The sequence below is a fragment of the Pseudopodoces humilis genome, chromosome 1 (assembly GCF_049639895.1).
Source record: "Pseudopodoces humilis isolate 2021_Gansu_Grassland_sample_001 chromosome 1, ASM4963989v1, whole genome shotgun sequence".
NCBI classification, from domain to species: Eukaryota; Metazoa; Chordata; class Aves; order Passeriformes; family Paridae; genus Pseudopodoces; species Pseudopodoces humilis.
In genome coordinates this window covers 74438234-74464413 of record NC_142200.1, presented here as the reverse complement: position 1 = coordinate 74464413, position 26180 = coordinate 74438234, and the positions used below count along the sequence as shown (strand labels likewise).

At 37.5% G+C, this 26180-nt stretch overlaps 1 protein-coding gene across 4 annotated transcripts in view; it reads right to left on the bottom strand.

Moving 5' to 3' along the window:
• The window catches only part of TRIO (trio Rho guanine nucleotide exchange factor), a 244543-nt gene that overhangs the window by 71557 nt on the left and 146806 nt on the right, over positions 1-26180 (bottom strand). For all 4 annotated transcript variants that reach the window (XM_014261572.2, XM_005533046.3, XM_014261576.2 and 1 more), the window contains 13 exons: positions 23585-23707; positions 20573-20767; positions 20346-20461; positions 19734-19800; positions 18861-18970; positions 17743-17812; positions 17202-17291; positions 15235-15327; positions 12965-13076; positions 10811-11001; positions 7783-7884; positions 5539-5681; positions 4838-4937 (listed from right to left, as the gene is read on the bottom strand). In XM_014261572.2, the coding sequence (XP_014117047.1) occupies positions 4838-4937; positions 5539-5681; positions 7783-7884; positions 10811-11001; positions 12965-13076; positions 15235-15327; positions 17202-17291; positions 17743-17812; positions 18861-18970; positions 19734-19800; positions 20346-20461; positions 20573-20767; positions 23585-23707 (1512 nt within the window). The remainder of the gene's footprint in view (positions 1-4837; positions 4938-5538; positions 5682-7782; positions 7885-10810; positions 11002-12964; positions 13077-15234; positions 15328-17201; positions 17292-17742; positions 17813-18860; positions 18971-19733; positions 19801-20345; positions 20462-20572; positions 20768-23584; positions 23708-26180) is intronic.

Sequence of the window (26180 nt, the reverse complement as noted above, 5' to 3'; positions counted from 1 at the left end):
ATATTCAAGAGCCTTTACATCAGGCCATGTAACATCCTCTCAGGACTGCAAAAGAAATTTAATTTTCCATGGTAATTTTACATTAAGAAGAAAGGAAAGCAAAGATAAACTAACAAGATTTCTCAATTATTTCAAGCATGAAAATCTTTAATCCTCTTTTAAAATGGAAACAATGACACTGGGAGAAAAGAAATGGGACAGCACAAAAGTTCTGCCTCAAATAAAGAGCTTTGCTTTGACCAGGTAGCTGTCCAGACTTGGTTTCCGACTCTGAAAAGAGGTGCCTACTCAGAGCCATGTCTGCTTTTTTACTAACATTCTTTTCTACTGATTGGAGCCTTTTCTCTTCCGGAGACGCAGTTGGCAGAACTAAATACTTGGTTGTCTCCTGCTGCTTCAGTCCTTTTTCTGTTTTTCAAAGAACTACACACAAGCTTAAAGAAGCATGAAAATGAAATACAGCTTCCCAGAGACAGTAATACAAAGTGTTACCAGCTGGGCACAAAAGACAATTTCTTAAAAATAAAATATTGTTTTACTGACCACCCACAGCAGCTAGCATGATTCCTACTACTTAGGATAGCAATCTATGACAGCTCTTCTTCTAAAAGCCTCTCAAGTTCTCAGATACCAATATACTAGTTTGAATTATTTCATGTTTCCACATGATCACTGAATAGAAGCATGAAAAAAAACCTATCAGACCTACATTGTTTCCTTCTGCCTCCCTATTTAATTTCCTATGCACTGGATCAAGTTCAAAAGACAATGTTAAACATCAGATGAGGCTGATTAAAGGCCAAATGAATGGTCCAAGAATATCTTTTATCCATTAGCCACCTAAAATGCTGGCTACACATCTACACAATGTGAATGAAGGAATGCTGTGAAAAGTGAAGGGCAAAATGTTTACTGAGAAGGGTACAGTAAGAGCACCCATCAGAAAACTGAGATGCTTTGATGGACTAGAAATCTCTCTCTCAAAAATTCTGTATTTCACTCTGGATTCCATTATCCCTTCCAATGCTTCAGGATGGGCCAGTGCTATTGATGGAAGTATTTATAAGCACATCTTGCAATATGAAGATACACTCCTTGAAAATAAAAAAAGGCCAGAAAGGGATCTTAAACTACGTAGCCCCTTTCATTCCCTTCCTCTAGAGCATGATTAACCACATCTGTGTGAATCCTTAACATTTATCCACACTGTTCCCAAAGAACACCAATTATCAAGATTCCCCACCCTTCACAATTACTCTGCTCTAGGATTTCACATTTTCATATCCATAAAAAGTATTATTGCAATCTTTTTTTAAAGTAAGTCCTTTGATTTCATCACACCCACTTAAAATACAGGTAAAAGACTGTTTAGTAGCTCTCTGTGGTAGCCTTTTTCCCCACTTGAAGACCTAAACTTCTTCCTCCTTTTTTTTTTCCTTTTAGACTCGTTAGCTCAAATTCTTTCCCTTGCCCTGTAAACTAGGTTTAGTAGACTTCTAACCAATCTTTCTCTTATTTCCCTCAGAATTCTTCCAATGGACCACTGATTTGCCAAAATTCTGTACTCAAAACTGGATACAGTATCTAATGCAGGCCTTATGAGTTCTGAGTAAAGAATGAGGCCTTTGTGTCCTCAACATCCCATTTCTACAAGGCAATATATTGCTGCTTTCCTCGCCCTCCCAGATGCATCACACAGCTAAATAATAAACAACTTGTGAGCCTCTGTAGCTTCTCAATCATCCTCTCAAAAACTCTTCAAGATTCTCACTGTTTTCACTAGTATTTAACTATTTCCACCTATTCACATAAGCTCAAATGTGTTCCTATTAAATTGCACAGTACTTTGCCAGTTAATTTTTCTCATTGCCAAAATTATTCTGAATTCTAATTCTGCCTTCCAACACTGTTTTCAGATGACATGAAGCTGGGAAGGATGTCAATATCAGCTTTATAAACATATGGTCTATTGCATCATCCCAATCATTACTGAAAAGCAGCATTGCAACAGTGGAGCCAACAATCAAAAGTTAAAATTTTAGCCTGAAAAGCAAGGGTGGAGAAGAAAAACACTAATCATGAAGTTATTCTCTGTTGTTATGGCAATTCCAATTACGTCAGAAAACAGGATGCAAGGAAAGAAGTTTGTCTGGACAATATTCAACCACTTAGTATCAAGGTTAAAGATTTTCAGCTCTTTCAAAGTGTATCTCTGAGGAGGTGAGAAAGAATATTGACATTTGGATAAAGGACTTTATTCTTGATATACTTCCTGTATAACAGTTTAGCACTTCTAACCAAAACATTTATTTTAAAATAATGAACAGTCTGAATATATAATTGGAGGAAGTAAAAGAATGGTTTTACTTAGCTGTTGATTAATATGACGTTTGATATGTTCTGTCTTTTCTCAACCTCAATAATAGATACACGTGAATAGAAAAATGTTCAGCAAGAGCTTAATAAGTAGAATAGCACTAAACACTTCTACTACTTAATTATTACTGTTTTTAATTGCTTGATATTTTTAATGTTTCTTGATTTGGAATCCCATCTCAGCTACATGCTCCAAATTAGACCAAGGAGTTCCACTGCTTCCTCTGGCTAACCACATCAATAGCACTTTAAATCAGTACAACTGTTTTACTCCATTTCTGTAAGACAGACACACACACTTCAAGCTTCTAGGCTAAGCAAAAAGAGTTGATTTTAAACCTGAAGTCGACTGCAGCTAATGAATGAATTTTGACATCCAAAGTGAGAGATTATTTCAGACTTGGCAATGGTGTTAAGACACCCTGCAGATTACACTGGCCACCTTCCTGTTACTGTTCCTTAATAATTTTTATTTTGTATTTTTAAACAGATTAAAGATTTTCTCAATGTATTTAGCAAACCAAAACATACGACAGAAACATTAAACAAAGTGACACTGCTAATTCACGCACTTTTTAGAAGTGCACAATAATAAGTTTCTTCCTTGGACGTACAACACACAGCGCAAGTAACTTCCAGGAAGTCATGCTTGTTTTTCTTGGCAAAGAAAAGTCTAACAAAAATTTTATGCACAAATGCAAGATCTCAAGAATACTTTAAAAACAACACTAAAGTCACTAATCACACTTAACATTTGTCAGGAAAATACTGAAAAGTATTCTCCATTTCTCCTTCCTTTTCCATTCTTCCTTCTTTTAACTAATAACTCCTGTTGAACAGGTTGTTGGTAAGACTCCTCATGTCAGACTGGAAAACAATCCTGAGGGCATTCTACTTGGCCACCTTTCTCAGCAATTCTCACATGATGCATGAAATGTTACTGTGAATGGCATCAGGAGACACCCTGGTAGTCACCCTGGCAAACAGTGCATCACAAACAAGTGCAGAAGGGCAATGGCTCTGCATGGCAGGGATGGACTGCATCACCCCCCAACCTGAATGCACACAGCTTTATGTCTCAGCCAACAACCAGGGAAATCACAGACAGCATGTCTTGCTTCTGAGTGGCACAGGTTACCTAAACTCTTCCTTTAAGAACCATTTGCTAGCATACAAAACTCAATGTTTTTAAATCCCTAAACAGTTAAGTAATAATGGTAAGAATAAGACAGCAAAACAAAAGTCATCAGAAGATTTCTTCTTCCTCTGTTTTTCTCACAGGTATCCTTAGAAAAAGTCACTACCAAAACTACAGACCAACCTCAGACCAAATGCACAAAGTCAAAACATGGGCTATTTTGGTATAAAACATATACCAAATATGTATATATAGGTATTTTGAAAAATACAAGAGCAACCTAAGCACCTAGTATTTCCCTCCTGTTTCTGCTTCTCTACATGGAAAAATCAAACTATAGAGTTTGAGTGACATGTGAAAATAGAGGAAATTCACTGAGTTTAGGTGATGATGGGAATAGTCAAAATATTATTCTGAGAACCTATTCACTTAGCTACACCGAAGAATACTGGTTATTTATCTGCATAGTTTGAATGAATCATCAGAACAATTTTATGCAATGAGGTAATAGACCAGAAATCTCTAACCAAACTTTAAAGTAATTTGCTAGGAATCTTCAGTGTTTTAATTCATTCTTCTGTTTGATAAACTTTTACTATCCATCTCTCCAGGATCCTAACACTTCTCACTTGCCAAAAATCTTGCTTCAATTCCAAGTAACACACATTTCCAAAAAATTTTTGTTCTTTTGACACTTATCTTTCTTCCACCCAGGGGAAACCCTGGCTGTGTATCCTTATGGTTTAACTCAGCCAGAATCTATAGACAGAGATGGAGGAAAGGAAACACCAGCACTAGTACGAAATGAGAGTTTTTGGGTTACTTCTGGATGATTCCATCAGCTTTCATGCAGGAAGTGAACACCTACTCTCTAACCCATAAACATTGGAGAGTTCTTTTCCTTTACAACAGTAACTCTGTGGAAATCACCAGTCTCAAGCCAAGATGAAAAGCAGATGGTATGCTTTAAGGAGGGCTGAGATTAAGATCAAGAAAAATTCTGTGCATCACTATCAAATTTTATGGAAAATAAAACTTTCATTTTAAACTGGGTCAAATCTTTGAGCAAACTGCAGAACAGAGGGGACTGAAATGGTTTCAAATTGGCACATAAATAATCTCTGCATGACCTATTAGATTTAAACAATCACTCCTGCTCTCCCATGGTATCAAGGTATTTTCTCTATTGCAGACCGCTATTTTTAAGAGACTGAGTATTTCCACACCTCTTTTCTGAAGATACTAAGGAGTAAGCTTGGTGCTAATTTACACTAAGGGCCAAGTCATTTGCTCTCAGCACAGAGCAATGCCCAGGAAACTTACCTTATCACTGTCTAGCGTGTTCTGGGAGGTTCGTGAGGCAATTGAAATAGTATCAGGCTGGCTGCTGCCATCTCCCTGACTGTCCAGGTCCTCACCATCTCTGCAAAGAAATCAGTTTTCATTACAAGAGTAGTACTGTGTTTCTAACATGTTAGTTAAAGAAGTGAGACACTCCTAGTGTGGCAAGACACCAAATTAACTGATGCAAGAATAAAATACTCAGTACTCTGCTCTCTGCTGAGGAGAGAGAAGTTCATCAGCAAGATATACATCACGTAGAATTAAGGCAACAACCAGTGAGCCAGAAATATGGCAACAACCTTGCACAGTCACTTAACCAAAGCTAGCAAGGAGCACACTTGGACACACATTTCAAGCTTCATAAAAGCAAAACCAAGGACCTGAGTAACACATGCAGAATTGCAAAAATCTAAAATGTACAGCTATCCTGTACTGCAGTTCCAAATCCCTTCTGTAATGGCTCATTTACACAAGTCAGAGACTTGTGTCAGGGACTGTTCAGAGCGGAAATCTCAACAAATTCAGCACTTCAGGAAACTGTAAATTAATGATAAGATAAAGCTGGACAAAATGACTCTTGCTTTTGTCCAATTCACTGAAAGTCATCAAAATTCAACACTACAGAGGAAAGAGCACTGTTGTGTACTTAGAGACCTCTGATTATTTGAAATAATACTTACCTTCTTCCTTTCTGTTTTGTTGTTGGTGCAGTTTTGGGAATGTGGATGGGTTCTTTCAGTGCTCCTTTCAGATGAATAGTTCTTTCTTGTATCACTTCCCGGATGTGTTTGATCCAGTCCTGTTTATTCTCTATACTGGATGCCTTTGATATGCAAAAGAAACAAAACCCCCACAATGGACCATTATGGCTGAGTAGATCCACACATACAGTCAGCTAATAAACACAAAGAGGAATGCATAAAGAATGACTTTGTGAAAAATTTCTGAAAACCTGAACAGAGAAAAGAAAATTCTAGCTGGCTGTCTTAATTTTGAATCACCAACACTACTTTACACCTCTCAACATTATTAATATTAGTAATTAAAAAAATATTTTAACCTTAATTCAGAGTTTACTTATGTAACTTGATGACTAAAGCCCTGTATGCATCTCATGTGAGGCAAGGTGGAGAATTCCAGTAATAACACCTTGAATACTGGTATTTTAAACTCACCCTACATTTTAGGTCAATTATAACTTGAATTAATAATAATCTACTAATACTGGCAAAAAAGTTAACTTTTCCTGTTACACATACACTTTGTCAACACATTTCATGTATTACTCTTTCCACTTTTTGATACGTATCTCGAGGAAAAAAGCTAATTTAGGGATTGTATTTTAATTATTGCCTGCAACATATCTATTTTTTAAATGCTCCAGAAATTACTTGATGTCCACCTGTCCAATTTGTAATCTGATTGCTTAGTCCAATTTAACGCTGCACCTGAAATGCTACTAAATATAAATATTATTGCAGACCTAAAGAAATTATTATGGATAATTTCCTTAATTATATACTATTTCTCTTAATTGCTGTCTCCTGAAATAACTGGCTCCAAATACATTATAAATATAATATATTATAAATATATAATAACAAAGAATTCTAAAGGGATGAAGAAAATTGTAGGAACAGATGGACAGGTAGGAAAAAGAATTTTGTTTTCTTTTACAAACAAAAACATTTAGGAAAAGAAGCTAAACATGACCTTTTAAAAAATCTTTTATTTAGTTTTGCATGGAATTTACCTCTAATATTAATGAGGTAAGGAAGTGCTTGTTTCTAGCTTTCAAAATCAAACAAAGTCCATAAAACTGTTGAAGAGCTCAATGTACCACAGAAGTTTTCTAAATATCCTATGCACTAAGTAAAACACAGAACAGAAACACCTTAAAGTGATCTTATGTAGAGAGTCCTTTATTAAAACCTCTTATTCTGCTCTGACCTGGGAAGATCATTTCAGGCTGCAAAGCACTGTCTGTGAAATTATGGGAACACTAATGCCAAAAGAAAATGCGGTATGTGTTAACGTTACATTTAATTTTCTTGCATTCTTTGACTGCTGCTAGGAAGCTAACGTAAGCTTTTGTTAGCCTGTAATTCACAAGGAAAAGATACTAATTTGAGTATTGACGTGTAAATTGGAGAGGCTATTTTTAAGTAACATTATTGAGTATTCACTACGAATATATGTGAAATCACAAATAAGTTTAATAGTAGGTATATTAACCTATAAATGGGAAGATGAACTTTGTTTCAGCTCAACAGAGCTCCTCAAAATATGCCAAATTACCCATTAGCTGCTTATGGTATTACAAAACAGCTTCTTCAGTTGAGGAGTCCCAGGTTACATACCATAATCAGAGAAAACATTGATTTAGACATTCTTCTAGCAAAGAGCACTACAGACACCTGTAACCAGCCCAGATACAAAATTTATAGGCATTACATGCACTTTAACCCAAAGGCAAGTAGCTTCAGAAAAACTAGTAGCCCACAGAAAAAGATGAAAATCTTTTGAAGTGTTTGTTTTCTGCATAAAAATATGGGTCATTGAAAACAGCATCACCATCAAGCAGCGTAAAAGGTAACACTGATGCCATCATTTCTTTGTGGCACCAGCTCCCTGTCAGCTAACTCCTGAAGTCTTCAAGCTTATGGAAGTCCATGAGATCAAACTTCTCCCTACTATGATTTGTGAAAGCAGGTTTGTCTAATCCTTCGGTAGGCTGCAAAGATTCCCGTCTGCTGTCAGGCCACATGAGTTAGATATATATTCACCACCACCTCTCCAAACACAAAGAAAATTACCTGTCAGCAGCTGTCCCTCTCAAAGCAGGAAATCACTCCTTGCTTTCCCAACAAATATCAGTAGCTACAAGACTTGCTATAGACAAAAAGCACATCTGCTAAAATTACCTTGAGAACAATTTTGTTATCTGAAGTTGGTGTCCTTCCAACCCATAGAGCAAACTTGCAGGGGTCTCCTTCTACGTGTTCTGTGACACCCAGTTCAGAAGTCTGAAATTAAGAAAAAATCGTTAGGACCACACAGCATATTTTCTCAGACGCCACAAAGGCATGCTAATAATCTACAAAATTGAGCACCACTATTTAAAGAGATTTTCAGAAGCTTAAGGCTAACTCATATGCTAGAGAGAATCCTTTACTCTGGTGACAGTGGTGAGGTCTCTTCAAAACAGGAAGAACTGCAAGCTTAACAGTCTTTTCTATAAAGTGACAATAAACAACAACACTTACAATCTGAATACCAAATTGCTTATTTTGGTTTTTGGACTTGACAGTAAAAGCCTTATCACTCCAAAGAAGATGCTTGGCAAAAAGTAAGTTTTGGCTTCTCTCCCTGTTCATTTCCATTGGAGAACACTCACTGTTTACTGATTTTTTATGCTTTCTCTCAGATAAGATATGCTTAAGAATTCTCTTGATATCTTCTAAAACTCTGGTTTCTTTTCTGTTAAATGACCCTTTCCTAGTGTGTTTCCTTCCCCCTGAAACAGATGAAATAATTCAGAAACACAGTTTCCCTGGAGAACTTTGTGAGATGACTACATGAACAATGAGTCTTTGGGAATGTTCTAATGTCAGACCTTAATAGCTAATGATGATCCAAAATGTTTTCACTTTCTGACTGGAACAATCTCACTCACGTGAACTGGCTTCCACTTTAAACAATTCATACAGGATCTGTTCCAAAAAAATTTACAAACTAACAAATACAGCTCAAACTAAAAAGAACTTTACTCCCCAACAGCTGCTAAGTATTCTCAAATGATTAAAAGCTGTATTTTTCCCCTCATACACATCATCATTAGTACATACACATGTCAACACACAGATGCTGGATACCCAATACCAGAGTCAAGGTACTTTTTTTCTTGTCTCACTTGGATGCCAACTTGTTGGTTTTTGGTTTTTTGCTGTTTTGGTGAGTGAAAGCTTTTTTGGTTTATTTTCTTCTAAGATAATCCCATCCCAACATCTACCCTTCCACACTTGGTCTTTGCCCAATAGGCAGTTGAGCAACAAGGCTCTCTGCAAAGGACACTGGCAAGGCTAAAAGCCTGCCTGTGGCTCTCCAGGGCGAGCTCCCAGAACAGAAATCATTGTGGAGTACTGGCTGCATGGAAGCTGCACTGAGGTAAGGAAGCTCCCAAACAGCCAGTTACTGGTGACTAGGAGAGTGTTCTGTCAAAATAACACCTGCTTGCCTTTTATCCCACAGTTCTCCTTAGGCATTTTCTCTGGGACACTTAATCTCTTGCAAAAGGAATTCCTTAACTATGCTGCCACTTATATGTCTATATCTATCTATATCCATATCTATTTCATGCCATTGAGTATCCTATGCTGGGGAAACCCTGATGGTCATCATGCCTGAAGAAAAGTGAAAGACCTCATTTTTGTAAAGCCACCTTCCAGAAGTCACAGGATAGCATACAAAAAAGATCTTTACATTACATCAACATGCATGCTTTCAACACATGCCTTTTTTAAAGATCAAACTATAAGAGCTGCTATAATAGGAAGCTGCACTACAGGATATTTTGCCAGACAGAATATGACAACGAAAAGAATCCTTGTATTTTAAAACTGAGGTACAATGAGAGTCTTCAAGACTTCCATCAGCTTCTCCAAGACCTAAGGCTATTACTAAATTCCTGCCAGAGGAACTGACATGACAATTTTACAGGACTGATTTTTAAGTTCTGTCGCCTCTCCCACATAATCCCTTGACAGCTATTAATATTCTCCAATACACCAGCATCTTTTTTTATTTTGGGTTCTTAAGAGCACCAAAGGAAGGTGTGATCAGCAAACAGCTGCAGCTGTGTTACCTGCTAGCTATTCAGTATCAGGGAGGAAAGCAAGTGTTGGAAATGAAGTGACAGAATATGCAAAGAAAGAGATGGAAAAAAAGAGAGGGTTTTTTCCACCAACCCATTTTACCAGTTTGGACACAGAAGTGGGAAAAGGGAATGAATGAAGGAAAATAAACAGAAGCACAAAGACTCAGTATTTATAACATCTAGACTTATTATATATCCCAATAGGATCAATACAAGATTAACGTTTTCTAGAATGTGATTCTGATAAGGGAAGTAATTTCAAGTACTTGCTCTGAACTATTTGGTATAAAAGCTAATCTTGCCTTCAATAGATGCAAAGCAAGTCATAGGAGACTGTCTTGCCACTTGGCTACCTAAATTTATATAGTGTGAATACTGCTCTCATCCAAGTCATCCAACAAGATTGGAAGGTAAGAATGTGAATTTTGTAAAGCATACATGCTAGAGATAAGTAAAGCAAGAGTGGAGGTTTTGGGGATCCCCCCCCCCTTTTTTTTTTTCCCTTGGGAAAGAAATATAGGAAGAAAAACATTTCCACCTTTATATCCTTTCAGTAGACCATAAGTACTATAATTCTGTTTGAAGAACTTTACTGTAAGACTACTGGTCTCAGCAAACATTCTGGAATTAACTTTTCCAAAACAAAATTCTTGCCTTCCCCAATAAGTAGGTGTAGAATATCTACAAAAATGAATCCTTAACAGTAGTAAACAAGAAAGATGAAGGCAGCTCATAAACTCCTTCCATCCTTCTGCTTTATACAAATAAGCGTTAAAGAATCTGCAATCAACACACAATTAAGACAAAACCAGTTCAGCCCAATATTGATTTTCATTTGACCTGACACACCAAGACTGACATGTACCCTTCAGTAGTTGCTTTGAGCCTATCCTTTTGCCTCAAAAGCAAGACAAAGCACTAAAGTTGCCAGATTCAGTCTATACATTCCAAGGCTGTTCTTTCAGTGGTCTGTAAAAGTTGTTCCAGTTTTTCAGGCACACTTCAATCACCTGAGCTTAGCTGAAGCCTAATCGAGATAGTTTTGTAAATATGATCAGTTGTTCTCCCATACTTACAAACAGCTTGCTCTTGTAAATGTACTTGCTCCTTCCGCTCGAGTCCTTTACTTCTTTACTGAAAACCAAGGACATCTCAAAAAGGAAAAGGTGCCTCTCTCTTCCCTTTCGAATCAGAGTTTTTGGGTCCCACACTTGGAAGGATTCTTGAAGGATGAGCTCTCCCTGAGATTCTATATTTTCATCAAAGCCTAAAAACAGTGAAAGATCCACCATGAAAAGCTGGTAATACAAGTAACATAGAAAGCACAGCTTCTGCTCATTAAACTATACGATTTTTTTTCTCCCTGACACAACTTCCAAAAGATGAGATTCCAAGAAAACAGTACTAAAAACAAGACTTGATTTTAACACTGCAATATACTAAATGTAACTGCAGCTCAAATGTACTTCTAAATTTAGACATCCAACTGTTAAGAACTTAATCAACTCTTCTGGCAGTATTTTACCCACAAATGACAAATCTGTCCTTGTCAGCTTCTGGTAACCTCTTCTGTGATGAAAATGATTTCTCTTATGAGCTTTGTGCCACTGTAGAAAGTAAGCAACTCACAAAGACACAGAGCACATCAGGTTCTTCTGGGAGTGGCAAGTTCCCAAATGCTACCTTTTCTGGAGGTACACCTTCTTTACCATGTGGGCAATGAGCACAGAAATGTGTTCCAGCTGGGGATGGAAAAACATGGCAGCTTGGGGATGTTAGCATACAATCAGCCTGCCATTTGTCATATCAGAACTGATCCACAGTAATTACCAGCTGGATCACTTGTATTGAGACATAATGGAAAAAAAAGACTAAGATTGAGAATACCAACAATTTACTTCCATTTTAACGGTACCATATTCTCTCAGTTTAATACACAGTTTTAGAGCTGGAGGATAACAAAAACTGTCTACCATACCCTTCTGAGTGGTATCAAAATGTATTTTAGATACTGCTTGACAGTTCTCATGTTCTGAACAGGGTAACAGTATGGAGAGGATCAGAGGAAAGTTCTGCCAGGATGTTCATTCAAAATTCTCCAGAGACATAAAGAGGAAATGTGCTCACTCACTATATTTGTCCAACATGGGATGACTCAACAATGCATGCATGTTTTGTTGTAAAACCAACTTATGTAAAAGATTAGGATATTCTCCAGAGTCACATCCCCAGTGTTACAAGATTATTACCGATGCTGGTCAGCCTTTATACTTTATACACCTCCTGTACAAGCATTTGGAACTGATCCTGTAAACTGACCAACATCCTTACTGCTTAAAATCAAGGAACAGAGGTGATTCGGAAAATTCGTATGATCAAGGATCACATGTCAAACCAAGTTTTACAGTAACTAGCACAATACTGGAAATTCCACAACAAGCTGCATGCTACTGCCAGAAGGCAGAGGGGAAGAAAAGGCATATTGACTACAAGCACTTAAAAGTATTTATTCAGCAACTGTAGGGTAAGAGGGCCCTGCTTTTTCTGAAAAAATTTAAACCCCCAAGAAAAACACTTTTATTACTAAATGTGTGATTGCACCATTATAACATGTTTATGTGCCAAGTGCAAAACAGATTTTGGCAGCAAGTTGTTCTAAGCACATAGATGCATTACATCCAACCTCCACTGTCTGCCATGAACATGATTATGCTGGCTTGGGCTTGGGCTAAATTGGCTTATGCTGACATTTTACTGCCAGAAGACAGATTTCATGTCAACCAGAAGTCTGTTATGGAACAGGCAGCAAACAGATGTGAAAAAGGCAAAATTTTTGGAGACAATTATTTGATACATAAATCAGCAAGATCACCAATAATAAACTTACATGCCTCATACAAAGAAGCTAAGGATACTGGTTGGAGAATGCAGCCAAAACCAGCATATCTGATCAGTCACCTATTGCATTTTGGGTGAGTAGTGGAATACTTCATTAGCCTACATGTTTTTCTAATCTACAGTGGCACAACTATAGATCAAGGTGCTTAAAAACACTTAAAAAATTAATAAAACTGTACCACCTGTTTGAAATAATTAATTTTCCTAAATAAATTTGCATCTTATATAGCCCTGCCAGAATGACACAAAAAATACAAACCCAGAGAAAAGAAGATGTTCACAAAACGAAGTTCATCTGCAGCACACAAAGAACTGGGAAGTTTGAATCCTACCTTCCAGCATACTGAGGTGCATGGCATCATTGGCTCGCTTTGGCACACTAAGCATCACCTCCAGGCCATCCTTAATCTCTCCTTTACCTTCTTCACAGCACGTAAGCAGCTCCTGCAAAAGACAAGAAGACAAAACAACTCTCTACCACTTATTTTTACACTAATATGACAGACAATTGAAGAGTAGTTCTAACAAACCAAAAATCATTTTTGACACATAAAATCTTTCTGAACTTCCTACTCTGCCAATGACATGACAATACTTTGTTTCTATCACACTCAGTTCTTCAAGAAGCAGCCCAAACTATCAGTTAACCACTTCTAATTTAAACAGGTTTATCTGCTTAATAAGAAATCTTTAAAAGTTATGTTAAGAACAGAACTTGTTTTTTATAGGCACAGACACAGTTATCAGATGCTGTGCTACATCGAGGCCCAGAAAAATGCAGCTGCCAAGTCACGAAGATGGGGGAATGCAGGGCAGCACAAAAGTACCCCTTCTGCCTCCCACATCAGTCATTGCTCCACTGCACCAAACACCTGCTCTATAAACTGCTGATAAAGAGCATTTACATTGTTTTGTTCTAAGTACTCTATGAATAACTATTGTGTGTTCACACAGTTAAAAGTAACCTACAGACAAAACTTTTCAGTACAAACAAGCATTAGCTAACGGACAGAAGTTAGAGAATTGAACACACTGAAGTGTTGTGGTAGAATTTTGGGCATACAGTTTTCTGCCCATTCATCATCCCACAGATTTAACATTACAGTGCCTGAGCTGATATTCAAACTTCCTCACAGCTTTTAAGCATTTGAACAGTATCAAGATAAAATGTAGGTTATGTCACTAAAAGGGCATATTATGTTCCTTCTGTTACTTGAAAGGCCCACTTAATTCATTACCTCAGGTTAAATTTCTTTTCCCCTTTTTACAGGGAAAGCCATGTGACTTCTACTATTACGATCATTACCTTATTTTTATTCAACTGCCAATACCACCATCACAACAAAACACTACATGATCACACCTAAATTTTGCATGACAACTCCACAGAACAGTGAGAGTAACTAAGTATCTCTCAGAAGCACAGAAGAGGAGCATCTTCAATACTATTTGGAAAAACAAGCAAAACTTCCAGAATGGTAAAATGTTTCATCTATCATTCAAGTTTTAGGCTCTTAATCCTACCATGCTATACATCTCCCTCCTATTACAGAAAAAAAAAAATTAAAAAGAAGGACAGACAACCCAGAAATCCAGCAACCACCAGACAAATCCATTTTTCTACACAGCTATATTTGGTTCTGCAAACACTGATGAAACCAACCTATCCCACCACTTCCATAAAGTAGCAGGCTAAAGCATACTAATATTAAAAATAATAATTGTTGGAATTAATACCTCAAAATTTCTGAAACAGCACAGCCCAGGGTATGTCTGTAATTATAACTTGACTAAGTTCCAACTCCTTGCAAGTGGAAAACAGACAATAAACTTCAGGCAAAAATGACATATTTGTTTCCACCCAACATGACCTGAAATAGCCTCTAATGTTTTTAAGAAATTTCAAAAGCAATCACATGTGGCTATTCTCAAGCCAAAAGGGGAGACAGATCAGCACAGTCCAAGAACACTGCTGCTCACTTAAGAAGACATATGTCCACTGGGTGAAAGCTCTAACTACAGGGTTCCAAAAGTTGTGCTTATTTGAACAGCTATTATTTACTTGACATTATTACTTCACTTGTTTCCAGGCAACATTACAAATAACAACTCTTTGGGCAACAGCTCTACAGGTACAGTCACTATGCGTAAATCTACTGATACACACACATATTTACATGTCTTATAGCTATTTTATATTACAGTTTTATATATGAATAAATATATTATTATCTATTTTACAGTATTTAGTACCATAAGCATAGCTAATGGCTTGCCAAAATTTGGTGTAGAAACTATTACAAAAATGGTTTTATTGCCGTGTAGCCATGAATGACATTTTTTTTTCCCTGGAAATGCAAATTATATTTTCTAAGTAAACATCAGTAGACAGGTATCTTTTTTTGGTTTACAGAAATCTGGACAAGAAGTTGCTTGTTTATGCTTTCTTTCATTTTCAGTCTAAATTTTGAAGCAGTATTTGCGGCTGCCCAGGATGATGGAATCTCAGAGAGCAGAGTAGAACAAGCCTCCTGATTTCAGCAAGAGCTTTGCATTCTTATGAGCAGCAGAATCAGATGAAGAACCCTGAAATAATACTGACCTTTAAAAGAAGCTGGTATTTTGTTATCCTTTGGACAGGTTTGATAAGGTAAGAGGAGATAGAGTTGGCCAGTCCATGTCGTTGTTGTATCTCCTGCATGGAAAAAGCAAACATTTGATGACTGTGAGCACCAACACTCAGATATAAACTGTTTTGAGGGATATGAAATAATATACATTAACTACAAATTCTATTTTAGCAGGAAAAAAAAACAAACAGAAAACAGGACACCCAGATATTCCAAGCACAATGAATCATTATGCTGTGCATCTGCCTTCTTACTTGGTACAAATATTAGATGATTACCTCAGAGAGTACCTGTGAAACGTTTCAACAAACCTAAATACAAAGGGCAACAATTACGGATATAGAATGTGTGGCACCACTTTTTTTAACATTAAGATCTGCACATCTTTTGCTAGTTGCAAGAGAGAAAAAACCCTCACATTCCAGTGTTCCTGGGAAGAGGCAGGAGTACCTGGAAGGTTGAGGTGGAGGTTTCTCAGCATCCTCCGCTATTTCAGTGCCAACAGCCACAGGTGGCCTCATGCCCCACCAGAGGGAGCACCAAACAACAGTTTCTGACTGAAGGAAAGAGGTTACCAAGCACTTGAAAAGAAAACAGCCACTTACAAATAGAAAAAAAAAATGACCTCCACGAAGCTGAAGGTGTAAAACAGAATTATGTGACAGCTAAATGGGATGATTACAGATTTCCAGGTACTGATGGGGGCTGAACTCCACTGATAGGGTCTGCCATTTATCATAGCACTGAATCTATTTAACCAAGCAATTTCAAACAGCAAGTTATGCCCCACAGCTATGTGCCATCTAACCATGGTTACAGTATCAGAAATTCCCAAAATGGGATACAGATGATATTTTCATATGGACCAGTGGTGTCATCACTGGAAATGCTCGAGTTCTCTGTGCACAGAATTAAGTCCTCACACCTCTAATATACTTTAGGTGGATTAGGGACTGAAGAGCTCTGGATACAGAGGTAAAACAGATGGATAAAAAGCGGTGGTGGCAAGAATTTATTTCTGATAGTTTTATCAGAGCCCCGTGTTATTTTTTAAAATGATATTTACTAAATTTTCTTGGCATTTTTTTTGGTCATATCTGTCTGGTTTTCTGTAACTTACCTGTCCTTCTTCAAACACTGAGAACTTAAGGGAGGCTTCACAGAAAGGCTTTGCCTTACAATGTTTAGAAACCCCATTTCCTCAGTGATTATACTTTTGAGGTTAACCCCAAGGGCTTCAGAGATTTCCTCTACTTCTATCTACTTGTACAAACAATTCTAAAAAAAATTGTGGTGTCATTACACAGCTAGTGGCTCAGCTGGGAAAAAAAAAATGGAAAAAGAGAGCACTCTAGTTGAATCATCTGTTAATACATGTCCAACCAAAACTCATTCACTGTGGCCAAAATTCCTCCCTAAAACCTCTAACACATCTACGTATTTGTTGCTTTTTTATGTCTACATGTGTAGACAATGGAACCATGGGACTGAATAAGGAGGTTTCAGCCCTTCTGAATAACAGCAGTGACCTGAATTACTACTACATGTTTAAAAGTGCTCCAAAAATTGAACTAAGATTTCTAATTCTATTACATACAATGCAAACTAAACACATCAGAATGCTAAGATTTGCAGGATGTGCTTGTGTGAGGTGAAGATTCATGTCTTGGTTGCTGTTGCCAGAACCTGCTTCCAGTTCTGAACCGCTCTGTGACAGCGACTTTTCACATCCGATTTGACAGCTCTGTAACAACCAACTGAGCAATGGAAGGTAACCACGTGAGTACAGGATTCATTTCCTTAAGCTGACAGCTTAATAAACTGCAGTGTTATTAAAAGGAAACTTACATTTTCTTAACAAATAAGGCATTCAGCAGAACCACAAATATATGAGTCAAACAGCCAAGGTGTACTTTGAAGATGGACACAATGTACTTACATCAAAGTATGCTCCCGCATGTTCTAATATCAGCTGAGTAGAATCTGGCTTATTTTTGCAGTAGGTAACGTACATCTGGAATTTGTCTGCCTGCAGAACAAAATGCAAATTTACAAAGGTTATCAGAGAGCATCATTCCTGTCTCAAAGCTTTTACACCATTATCAGACAGCTTATCTTCCCTATCAAGAAACTGAGCTGTACATAATTATACTTCCACTCAAAGTGGCAGTGTAAAAATATATATCAGGCAAGTAAGACTGAAAACAACAGCAATGTATATAAAAATAGTTTATTTAAAGCTCAGACAAACCAAATCTGCACACAGGTTTAGCCAAGTTGAACACACTTCAAGAGCAGCTATGGACTGGCATCTGACAGGAGTGCCTAATTTTTGTTTTCTCAGGTAAAGATATGCATTTTACTTAAATTTGAAGAAAGAGGTACTTTTACAAATCAAAAAGGGATCTGAGAGCAAGAATTCATCCCATCATGCCTCCTACGCCCCTTTCTACTTCTAAACATAAGTCTGACTTCATTACCCAAGTAACAAAGCAATGTCCAACATCTTCTGGTAACTGTTCATATTTTTCCAGCTCCTTGAGAAATATACTGTGGGTAGAAAAGAAACAAATAGCACAAGGCATATAAAACATGTTCATTACAGCAACTTGTTTGGATCTATTGTCTGTGAACTAAGGCCATTAGAAAACTTTCTGTAACACTTAATGTATGAGTGAAGGAAATAAAGGTAACTGGAATAGAAAAAAATATGTAATAAAAGTACTAATATAAAATATAATTAAATAAAAAATCTGATGAGAAGATCAGAAATTGAACCAGTGGACATGCAGTTAACACATAAGAATACACAAAAATTTAGTAACTGCTGTTGTTCTCTATTAAGGTTTCCCACTGGTTTTAGTTTCAATAAAAGACCTCATCTCAGTTTAAAAAAAACCTAAATCTTGCTTTTTGGATACTCAAGTTCTCAAGTTAACACAAAGCATACAAATAAAACTGGGATCTGGAATACGCTAGGCATATTTTATTACTTCAAAGAACCATAACCCAATACAAATGTGTACACAACCAGGAAATAACAAAGAAGGAAGATTCAGAGCAAGACTTCTGTACACAGATCCCCCTAGGAACCACTTCATTCAGAAGAAATGGAGTGGACACATCACTTTTATGCTCTGTACTCAAGTAAATTTAATGATGCTGGAGCATCTCTACAGAAGCTAAGAAGGGCTGGGAGCCTTACTCTTTTCCACTAAGAGCTGTACTTGGATATCAGGAATGAGTGTTCTGAGAGAATGACAGAGCACTAATGTTTGTGCTATGTTTGTATTTTATTGAGTTCAGTGGTTTTCACCTCTTTAGAACAACTGATAAACCTACAACAAAATCTTGGCGTATCCAAAAAATTTCATAAATGCTGAAAGGCTCAAGACTGAAAAATACAATTTCTAATGGTGTACCTACCTCTCTGCAAAAAGCAACAGCTGAAATAATTTAGCAATACAAGAGAAAAATATCTAGATTTTTTTAATGGGAAAGTACTTATTATTGATATACACAGTATTTTCATTAGGAAATCCCTCAGGTCATCATTTGGATTTAGCAGTAGTATGGAAATGGAAGATAAGTCACTCACTTATTGTGGAACTCATAAATTTCCTGCATGTTTCCAAAGATAATGTGTTCTTTGTTTACAATACCAGGTGGGATCTCCTCAACTCCACTTGTCATTTCCCATAGATATGTCTGCCCAGAAAAAAAAGATGAGTTAAAAATGATGATAAACTCCCAACAGTCGCAGCCAGGTATCTGTAAGTATGCATTCCTGCAGAGAAACTAGGCAAAGATCACACAGCAGCATCATATCCAATTGTGACAGTGCCTGTTGTGTCAAATATACCTTGTGATTTTGACAGTGAAATACAAGTTCCAAAACTGACAGTTTAACATAGTCCCTGAGACTTCATCATTTAAAATGCATAGTGTTCTTGACAACCTCTAATGCTTCAGGATATTCCTTATCAAGGTCATGTCTGCAGTCTAGAAGTTCATGCTTTGTGCAACAGCTATGAACAACTGAACATTAGTTGTTTCAGCATAACAATTACTGGGCACTTTTCCATGGAATCTCACTGAATTTCTATTCAAAAAGTCAGCTTACTAGCTGACATGTGATACAGATAGTAAGAGAATTAGCACAAGCTCTCCCCTATTGCTAACAAAGCAAATAATGTAAACCCCTCCTTTTTCCCTCCCCTCTCTAAAACAAAAACCCCACACACAATTATGAATTGGGAAAGAAACTCACTACTGACAAAAGCAAAACATATAGGGTAAATTCTGAAGTGGCTGTTATGAGACGCTAAGTTTCTTCTTAACAGCAGTAAAATTACTTAATTTGGTCCTATGATTCCAAACGAATCATGCTCAGCTGTTGAAACCAGAAAGAAAACAGAAAGCAATGGATTGAATCCTGCCTTCAAAGATTAGTGAAAAAACCAAAACTCACATCCATGCATTCCCGGAGGTCTCTTACGTAAGCCTTTTCTGTCTGAATTAGCTCAGCCATAATGAACCTTAGGTGACAACAGAAAGAAAAATCAGATCTCTGTCTGTTAGATCACTATGAATGCATAATAACTTGAGAAATCTTTCTCCTCATCAGCTTTTGCTTTTCCACTGCAGCAAGAAAAATCTGAGAACTGAAATGTGAAGAGAGACAACAGAGGAAGGAAACCTAAGAGGTAACAGCCCTCCGTTACTAACCAGAACAAAAACAAATGGAGAAGGAGATAGAATCTTTTCTCTAACACTTTTCACTGCTACAGTCATTTAACTTGTCTTGCTTTCTTTCCTTACACATTTATTTCACATTATTTCTATGAAGGAAAAAAACATGTTAAAAGAAGTCTAACAGTTTTGAAAGTTTAAAATTCTGTCTTGCTAGAATTATCTGTGAGAACAAGCATATGAATAAATGGCAATAGGAGATACTGAGTACTATCACTCTCTTTTTACCAATTATATGATTTCTAAGCTGCCAGGCAAGTCATGACAGTTGTTTCATTATCAGGATTGACTTATGCATTCTCATTGATTAAAAATTAAATAAATGTATTACTCTTTCCTGCGGGCAGACTTCCGTTTTTCTTCGTTAAGCTCATGAGCAGCATCACGCAATTTCACCTCTGACCCAGGGACACTGGCTGGGATTATATCCAGCTGCAAGCTTTTGCTCTTTATTAAAGAAAGGAAGACTTGATTAAGGAAGGAGACAGGAGAAAAAGGTAGCTAAATCAAATGCAAGTAAAACTTGTTTATCTGTCATCACACTCAAATTTTTCTTACCGATTTATTGGAATCGGATGAAATACCCAGAGCTTTCTCTAAAGAGGTCCTGTATTTCTCCATGCGCAGGGAAAAGTCTCTGTACCTCTTATCCACTGCTGTGACACATTTTTTAATCTCTGTTGCATGAGCATGCCCTTTTTCACAAAAGCCATCAGCCAGCTGTATCAACAACTTCACCCTCTCTTTGGTTTGCTATGAAAACAGGAAAATATCGAACAGTTACAAGCTCTACCTGTCGTGCAGGGGGTAATTTTGCTTAACTGCTAATAAGTCCAGTTAGAGAAGGAATTGAAGGAGCTACCTTCCTCCCCTCTCTTCTCAGAACTCCTTTCAACAGATAAGTTTTACTCAATAAAAATAGCACAAGATTAATGTAGGTTTATTTGGGCTTTATTATTACATGACTAGAAGCAGATTGTTTATTTTTCTTTGAAAAATCTGCTTCATATCTAACCCAGAGATTAAATTCTGCTAGGCAAGCCTTTCAACATGGGTCCTCCTGCATCAATACAAAGGCATTTTGATGTCAAAGAGGGTAGGTACTTTGTTCATTACCACTGTATTGGACCTGGCCCACAGTCTCAAGAATCTACCTCCTTTAGACACTACTGAAATGCTGAGATGGAAGTCTTGTTATATACTTTACTCTTTAATGGCTTAAGACTAAATTATTTCAACTTTTTTCTAAATTATGCTTTGTAGGCACAGAGTTGTTTGAGAGAAGCTAAGAGAACAAGTAGTAACCACCAAATTTGTGTTTTTCCCAAATGACGAGCTGCGTAAGACTGTGCACTTTCTTTCATGTAAATCATAAATCATCCACAATGGATGAGTTTATACGTCCACCCCTCTCTCTGTCATGAGTGAAATGTATTGTCAGGGCCCTTGCTAGCAGGGAGTTAAGCGAAATAGTGAATAAAAACTTGACTATTACATTATTGAAAAAATCAGCTTTGTCCTCTTTTAATTCTTTTTGTTCCCTAATGGTCCCTCACTCAAGTATTTATTTTCAGTATGGAATTAGAAATTCCATTTTGCTACCTGTTGGGAGGCTAACATATCCTCCCAACAGGTAGCAAAATGCCAAGGGAGTGATAAAAACAACTTCCTTTCAAAAGGGGCACCAACGTCATCTGCAGGCTTACAGAGGAAACAAGGAACAGTGGTGCTCTACACACTGGAAGGGATCCAGCAAATCACAGTCTGGAGCAAAGCTCAGACAGAATAAAATCCAAGTTTGAATATCAAAAGTGATCTCTGTTCTTTCTGGATTTTCTTTTCTCCCCTCCCACATGTCCCAACCAACTCCATCTCCAAGTCTGTTCTGGGCTGATCCTTCAGACAAATGAACACTTGCTTACTTTCCTGGGCTCTATGATTATTTCTATTATTATTTCTCTATGAAGGTTGGAGAGCCAGAGGGAGAAACAGGTGACAGCTTGAATGGGTGGCAAAACAAAACAGAGAGACGGACAAGGCTACAAACTCAGGTACTTCAATCATGCACTGGTTGTCAGCCTTTCACATGTGAAAACTGGTAAGCCTCAGGAGTGACATCTGCTCTCTAAAGGCCTCCAGAGATGCAGAATTACATTGTACTGCCTGACTTGAAAAGGTTTACAGCAGAATAACAGAATGCTTTAATAAAGTAAGTTACCTAACAAATAAAACTTTATTTTTTTTTTACTATCTTCTAATTAATAATAATAAGCTGAATAATAATACAGTTTGTTGTATTTTATACCCTAAATGAACATTCAGCAATCCACAATCACGAAGATATGGAAATCAAAGGCCCTGAAAGGTCTGTAGTTATTGAAAACATTTTTAAGCTACTTCACTATGATTTTGTCATGAGAAATCAACATCACATAGGGGTCATGGAGCTCCAGTAACAATGAGTATCTGCTGGTTATCTTCTGATTTATTCTGTTCCCAGCAGAAATACAGACAGAAACCCATTGCAAATAAACAGATATTGATGGACACATCCTTGGGGGATTTTTTGATGGGCAGGTGGAATTCAGTTGCTGTATTTTGTTTCAAATCTTACATAATACAACTTGTATTCAACTTGTTTATCAACAACCTGAACAAAGGGATAGAATGCAACCTGAGCAAGTTTGTTAATGATACAAAATGCGGGGGGGGAATCAGCTCTGCTGCCTCAGTGGGACCTTGACAGGCTGGGGAGCTGGGCAGAGGAATCTAATGAACTTCAACAAGGGCAAAAGCAAGGTTCTGCATCCCAGGGGGAATAACCCCAAGTACCAGCACAGGCTGTTGGCTGATCTACTAGGTAAGAGCTCTGTGGAGAAGGAGCCGGGAGTCTTGGTGGATGAGCATGAGCCTGCAGTGCCCACGTGGTCAGGAGGGCCAATGTATCCTGGGGTACATGAGGAAAAGTACGACCAGAATGTTGGGGGAGGTGATTCTGACCCTCTACTTGACCCTAATGAGGCCACATCTGGAGTATTGTGTTCAGTTCTGGTTTCCACAGCTCAGGAAAGACAAGGAGTTAATGGAGAGGGTCCAGCAGAGCAACACAAAGATGGTTTGGGGTCTGGAGCATCTCTCTAATGAGGAGAGCATCTCTAATAAGGAGAGACTGTGGGAGCTGGGCCTGTCTAGTCTGGAGAAGACTGAGAGGGAATCTCACCAAAATATAAAATATCTCAAGGGCAGCTGTTAGGAGGATGGTGCCAGCCTCTTCAGTGATGCCCAGTGACAGGACAAGGACTAACAGCCATAAACTACAACACAAGAAGCTCCATCTCAACATGAGGAAGAACCTCTTTGCATTGAGGGTGGCAGAGCACAGAACAGGCTGCCCAGGGATATCATGGAGGCTCCCTCTGTGATGACATTCAAAACCCACCTGGACACATTCTTGTGAAACCTGCTCTTGGAGACCCTGCCTTGGCAGGGCGATTGGACTAACTGATCTCCAGAGGTTTAAGTATTTAAACCTCTTAAGTATTTAGTGGTAATTTTTAAAATTTATTTTACCTTTGCTGTAATCTGAAATTCTTCATGTTCTTTTAACAACTCTTGAGTGTGCTGGATACTGGAACCAGTAGAAGTATGTGTAGATAAATAAAACTCTCCATTGTCATGAATCCATTCCAGAGCCTAAATAAAGCATTAAGGAAGAAAAATAAGAAAAAAGAATATATTTTTGCCAATATAAAACATCTATAATCAGTATTTCACACACATGGTTTAGCCACAGGTGAATTTTACTCTATGCCACTTGCAACAATCATCTCATACCTCTACAATATCAAATAGTTCATAACTCTGAAATAATTCACTTAGTCTATGAAGTAATGCTTAGAGAATTAAAAATGATATATGAATCTGAGCACTTCAGCGAAGTCCACTGCTTCAGGGCTACAGCAGTCTACTACTGAAAGATTCTAACTAATTGTGTTCAGTTTTGGTTATACACTCCCCAGATGAGGAAAAAGAAAATGAAAACAAAATCCATTTTTTTGGTGCCACATGGGATAGCTATACTCAGAAATATACAGGTTCCAACTTGTAAAAATGTACATAAGACCACCAAACGTGTAGGCTAAACTTTCCAAGCATGTAAGATTTAACCACCACTTCAGTCTTTTGTTGATATGTATTCCAGCCTCACAAGTGTGGTCTGTGCTCCTAGAAATTAAACCTGCAGCAGAGAAGGAACAGTGAGATGTCTCAGTTAAACCAATTTATGTATGTATATAAAAAAAACAAAAACAAAAACAAAGAACTGCAAACTATCGTTTCTTTTCCACATCCTGACACTTTATTTGCTCACTATAATGAAAAATGCTGATCCATCAAATTATCTATGCCTTACCCATGTTACCTGCTGCCCTTTTAAGCATAAATTAGTGGTCGTGAGGAATCTCTGGCTCTCGGAAAAAGAAAGAGTTATGTCCAACCGCTGCATAACAGTAAAAATCTACATGTCAACTGTTCTACAGCTCTCTATACAGGCTTCTAACAGCAGCAGGCAGAGGGACAGGAGCTTAGGAACTTCTCATTTCTGATAAAGTCAATAGCAGATGTTCAAAGAGTTTTATACAGCTTGCTCAGAACCACCTTATTACTAAATGCATGTGTATTTTCTGTATCTTCAGTAAATACAGAATACTAGACAAAATCTAACACCCTAAGAGAAAAAGTAGCAGATTGCTGGTGGGTCCTCACTCTTCCCTTAAAACAATAAACATGGAACTATAAGTGTTATCTATCCACACTAGTAAGAACAGGAAAAAATTTATCTTGGTGGACAAGATAAGCATAACCTTACACTGAATCAGAAATGGCACTGTCTCTATTATAATTCTATCAAGGATTTAAGCTCATCAAAACTGTGATGAAACAACACTGATACTCTTACTTCCACTTCAAATGCTTTTCCTCCTTGGTAAAAAACCTGGAGTGAGTAGAAAGCCTTCAAAATTCAACACCAAATGTGAATGTCAAGATGCCATTTTCTTGGTCACTTAATAGTGCAGGTGCAAGCCTGATGACATGGGCCTATACTTTAAAAAGTTGCTGATGGAAACAAATCAACAACTCTTGGACCTCTGTCAAAAAAGCAATATTTCAACCAACCACCTCTGACATGTGTTGTCATTCTAATGTCAATCTTTGCAAGTGAAGACTGATATGGACAGGCACAGCATGGCTACCACTGATACTACCAACAATATTTAATACTTCTTGCTTTTAACTTTTTAACCTCTGCCTTTTTATAGTGGGTTTATTACACAATGCTGGAATGAATGATAAACATGAAAAGCTGCCTCTCCCCAAGTCATAGAATGGTTTGGGCTGGAAGAGAACTTAAGGATCATGTAGTTCCAACCCCCCTGCCATGAGAATGAAATGTTGTCTTTTCATAACTTGCTGGCAGCTCTCTAGAGGCACAGTTTGACAGGAAATTTGACTTGATATTAACTCCTACAGTTTAGATCAGCTTTCATTTCACCTGAGGTATCATTACAAGAGCTGGAGAAAACAGTTTAGGGAACAGGTAAGTCCTTAAATCAGGAAAAGTCCCTTTTCAGCCCAAATCCTGAAAGGATCTGAGAATCAAGCACTGTCCTTGCAAATTACTATGGTATCTTTTCCATCACAAGGGCATCAAGTTCTGAAAACACAAAGAACATGTTCTTCCAAATTCCAAAACGACATCTAAATGAAGAGAGAAACATTTCCATTTTTTTGGCTAATCACTGTGGAGTCCCATATACGGTTTGGTTCGCTTTGCTTTTTGATGACTGAACTGGTGATTGCTGAAAAATGGGATTTACAATGAAAATGCTGACAAATCTTTATCTCCAGTGTTTGACTGTTAGTTAGTAATCTCTATACAAAAACAAGTAGATCATGCGCTTGTCAGAGGTTTAAATTAAGGGCATTCAAAAGTGGGGCTGGAGGTGGGGGAGCAGGGAGGGAGCAGGGAAGGGGTGGTGGTGGTGGTGTTTTAAAGAAGTAACAGACTTCAAATTCACTCCAATAGATATCTTGTCTTAATTTCTTTGTGAAAGCATGAAAGGCAGACTTGTGAAATCTTTCAAGAGAGCAAACCAGACCAATAGTA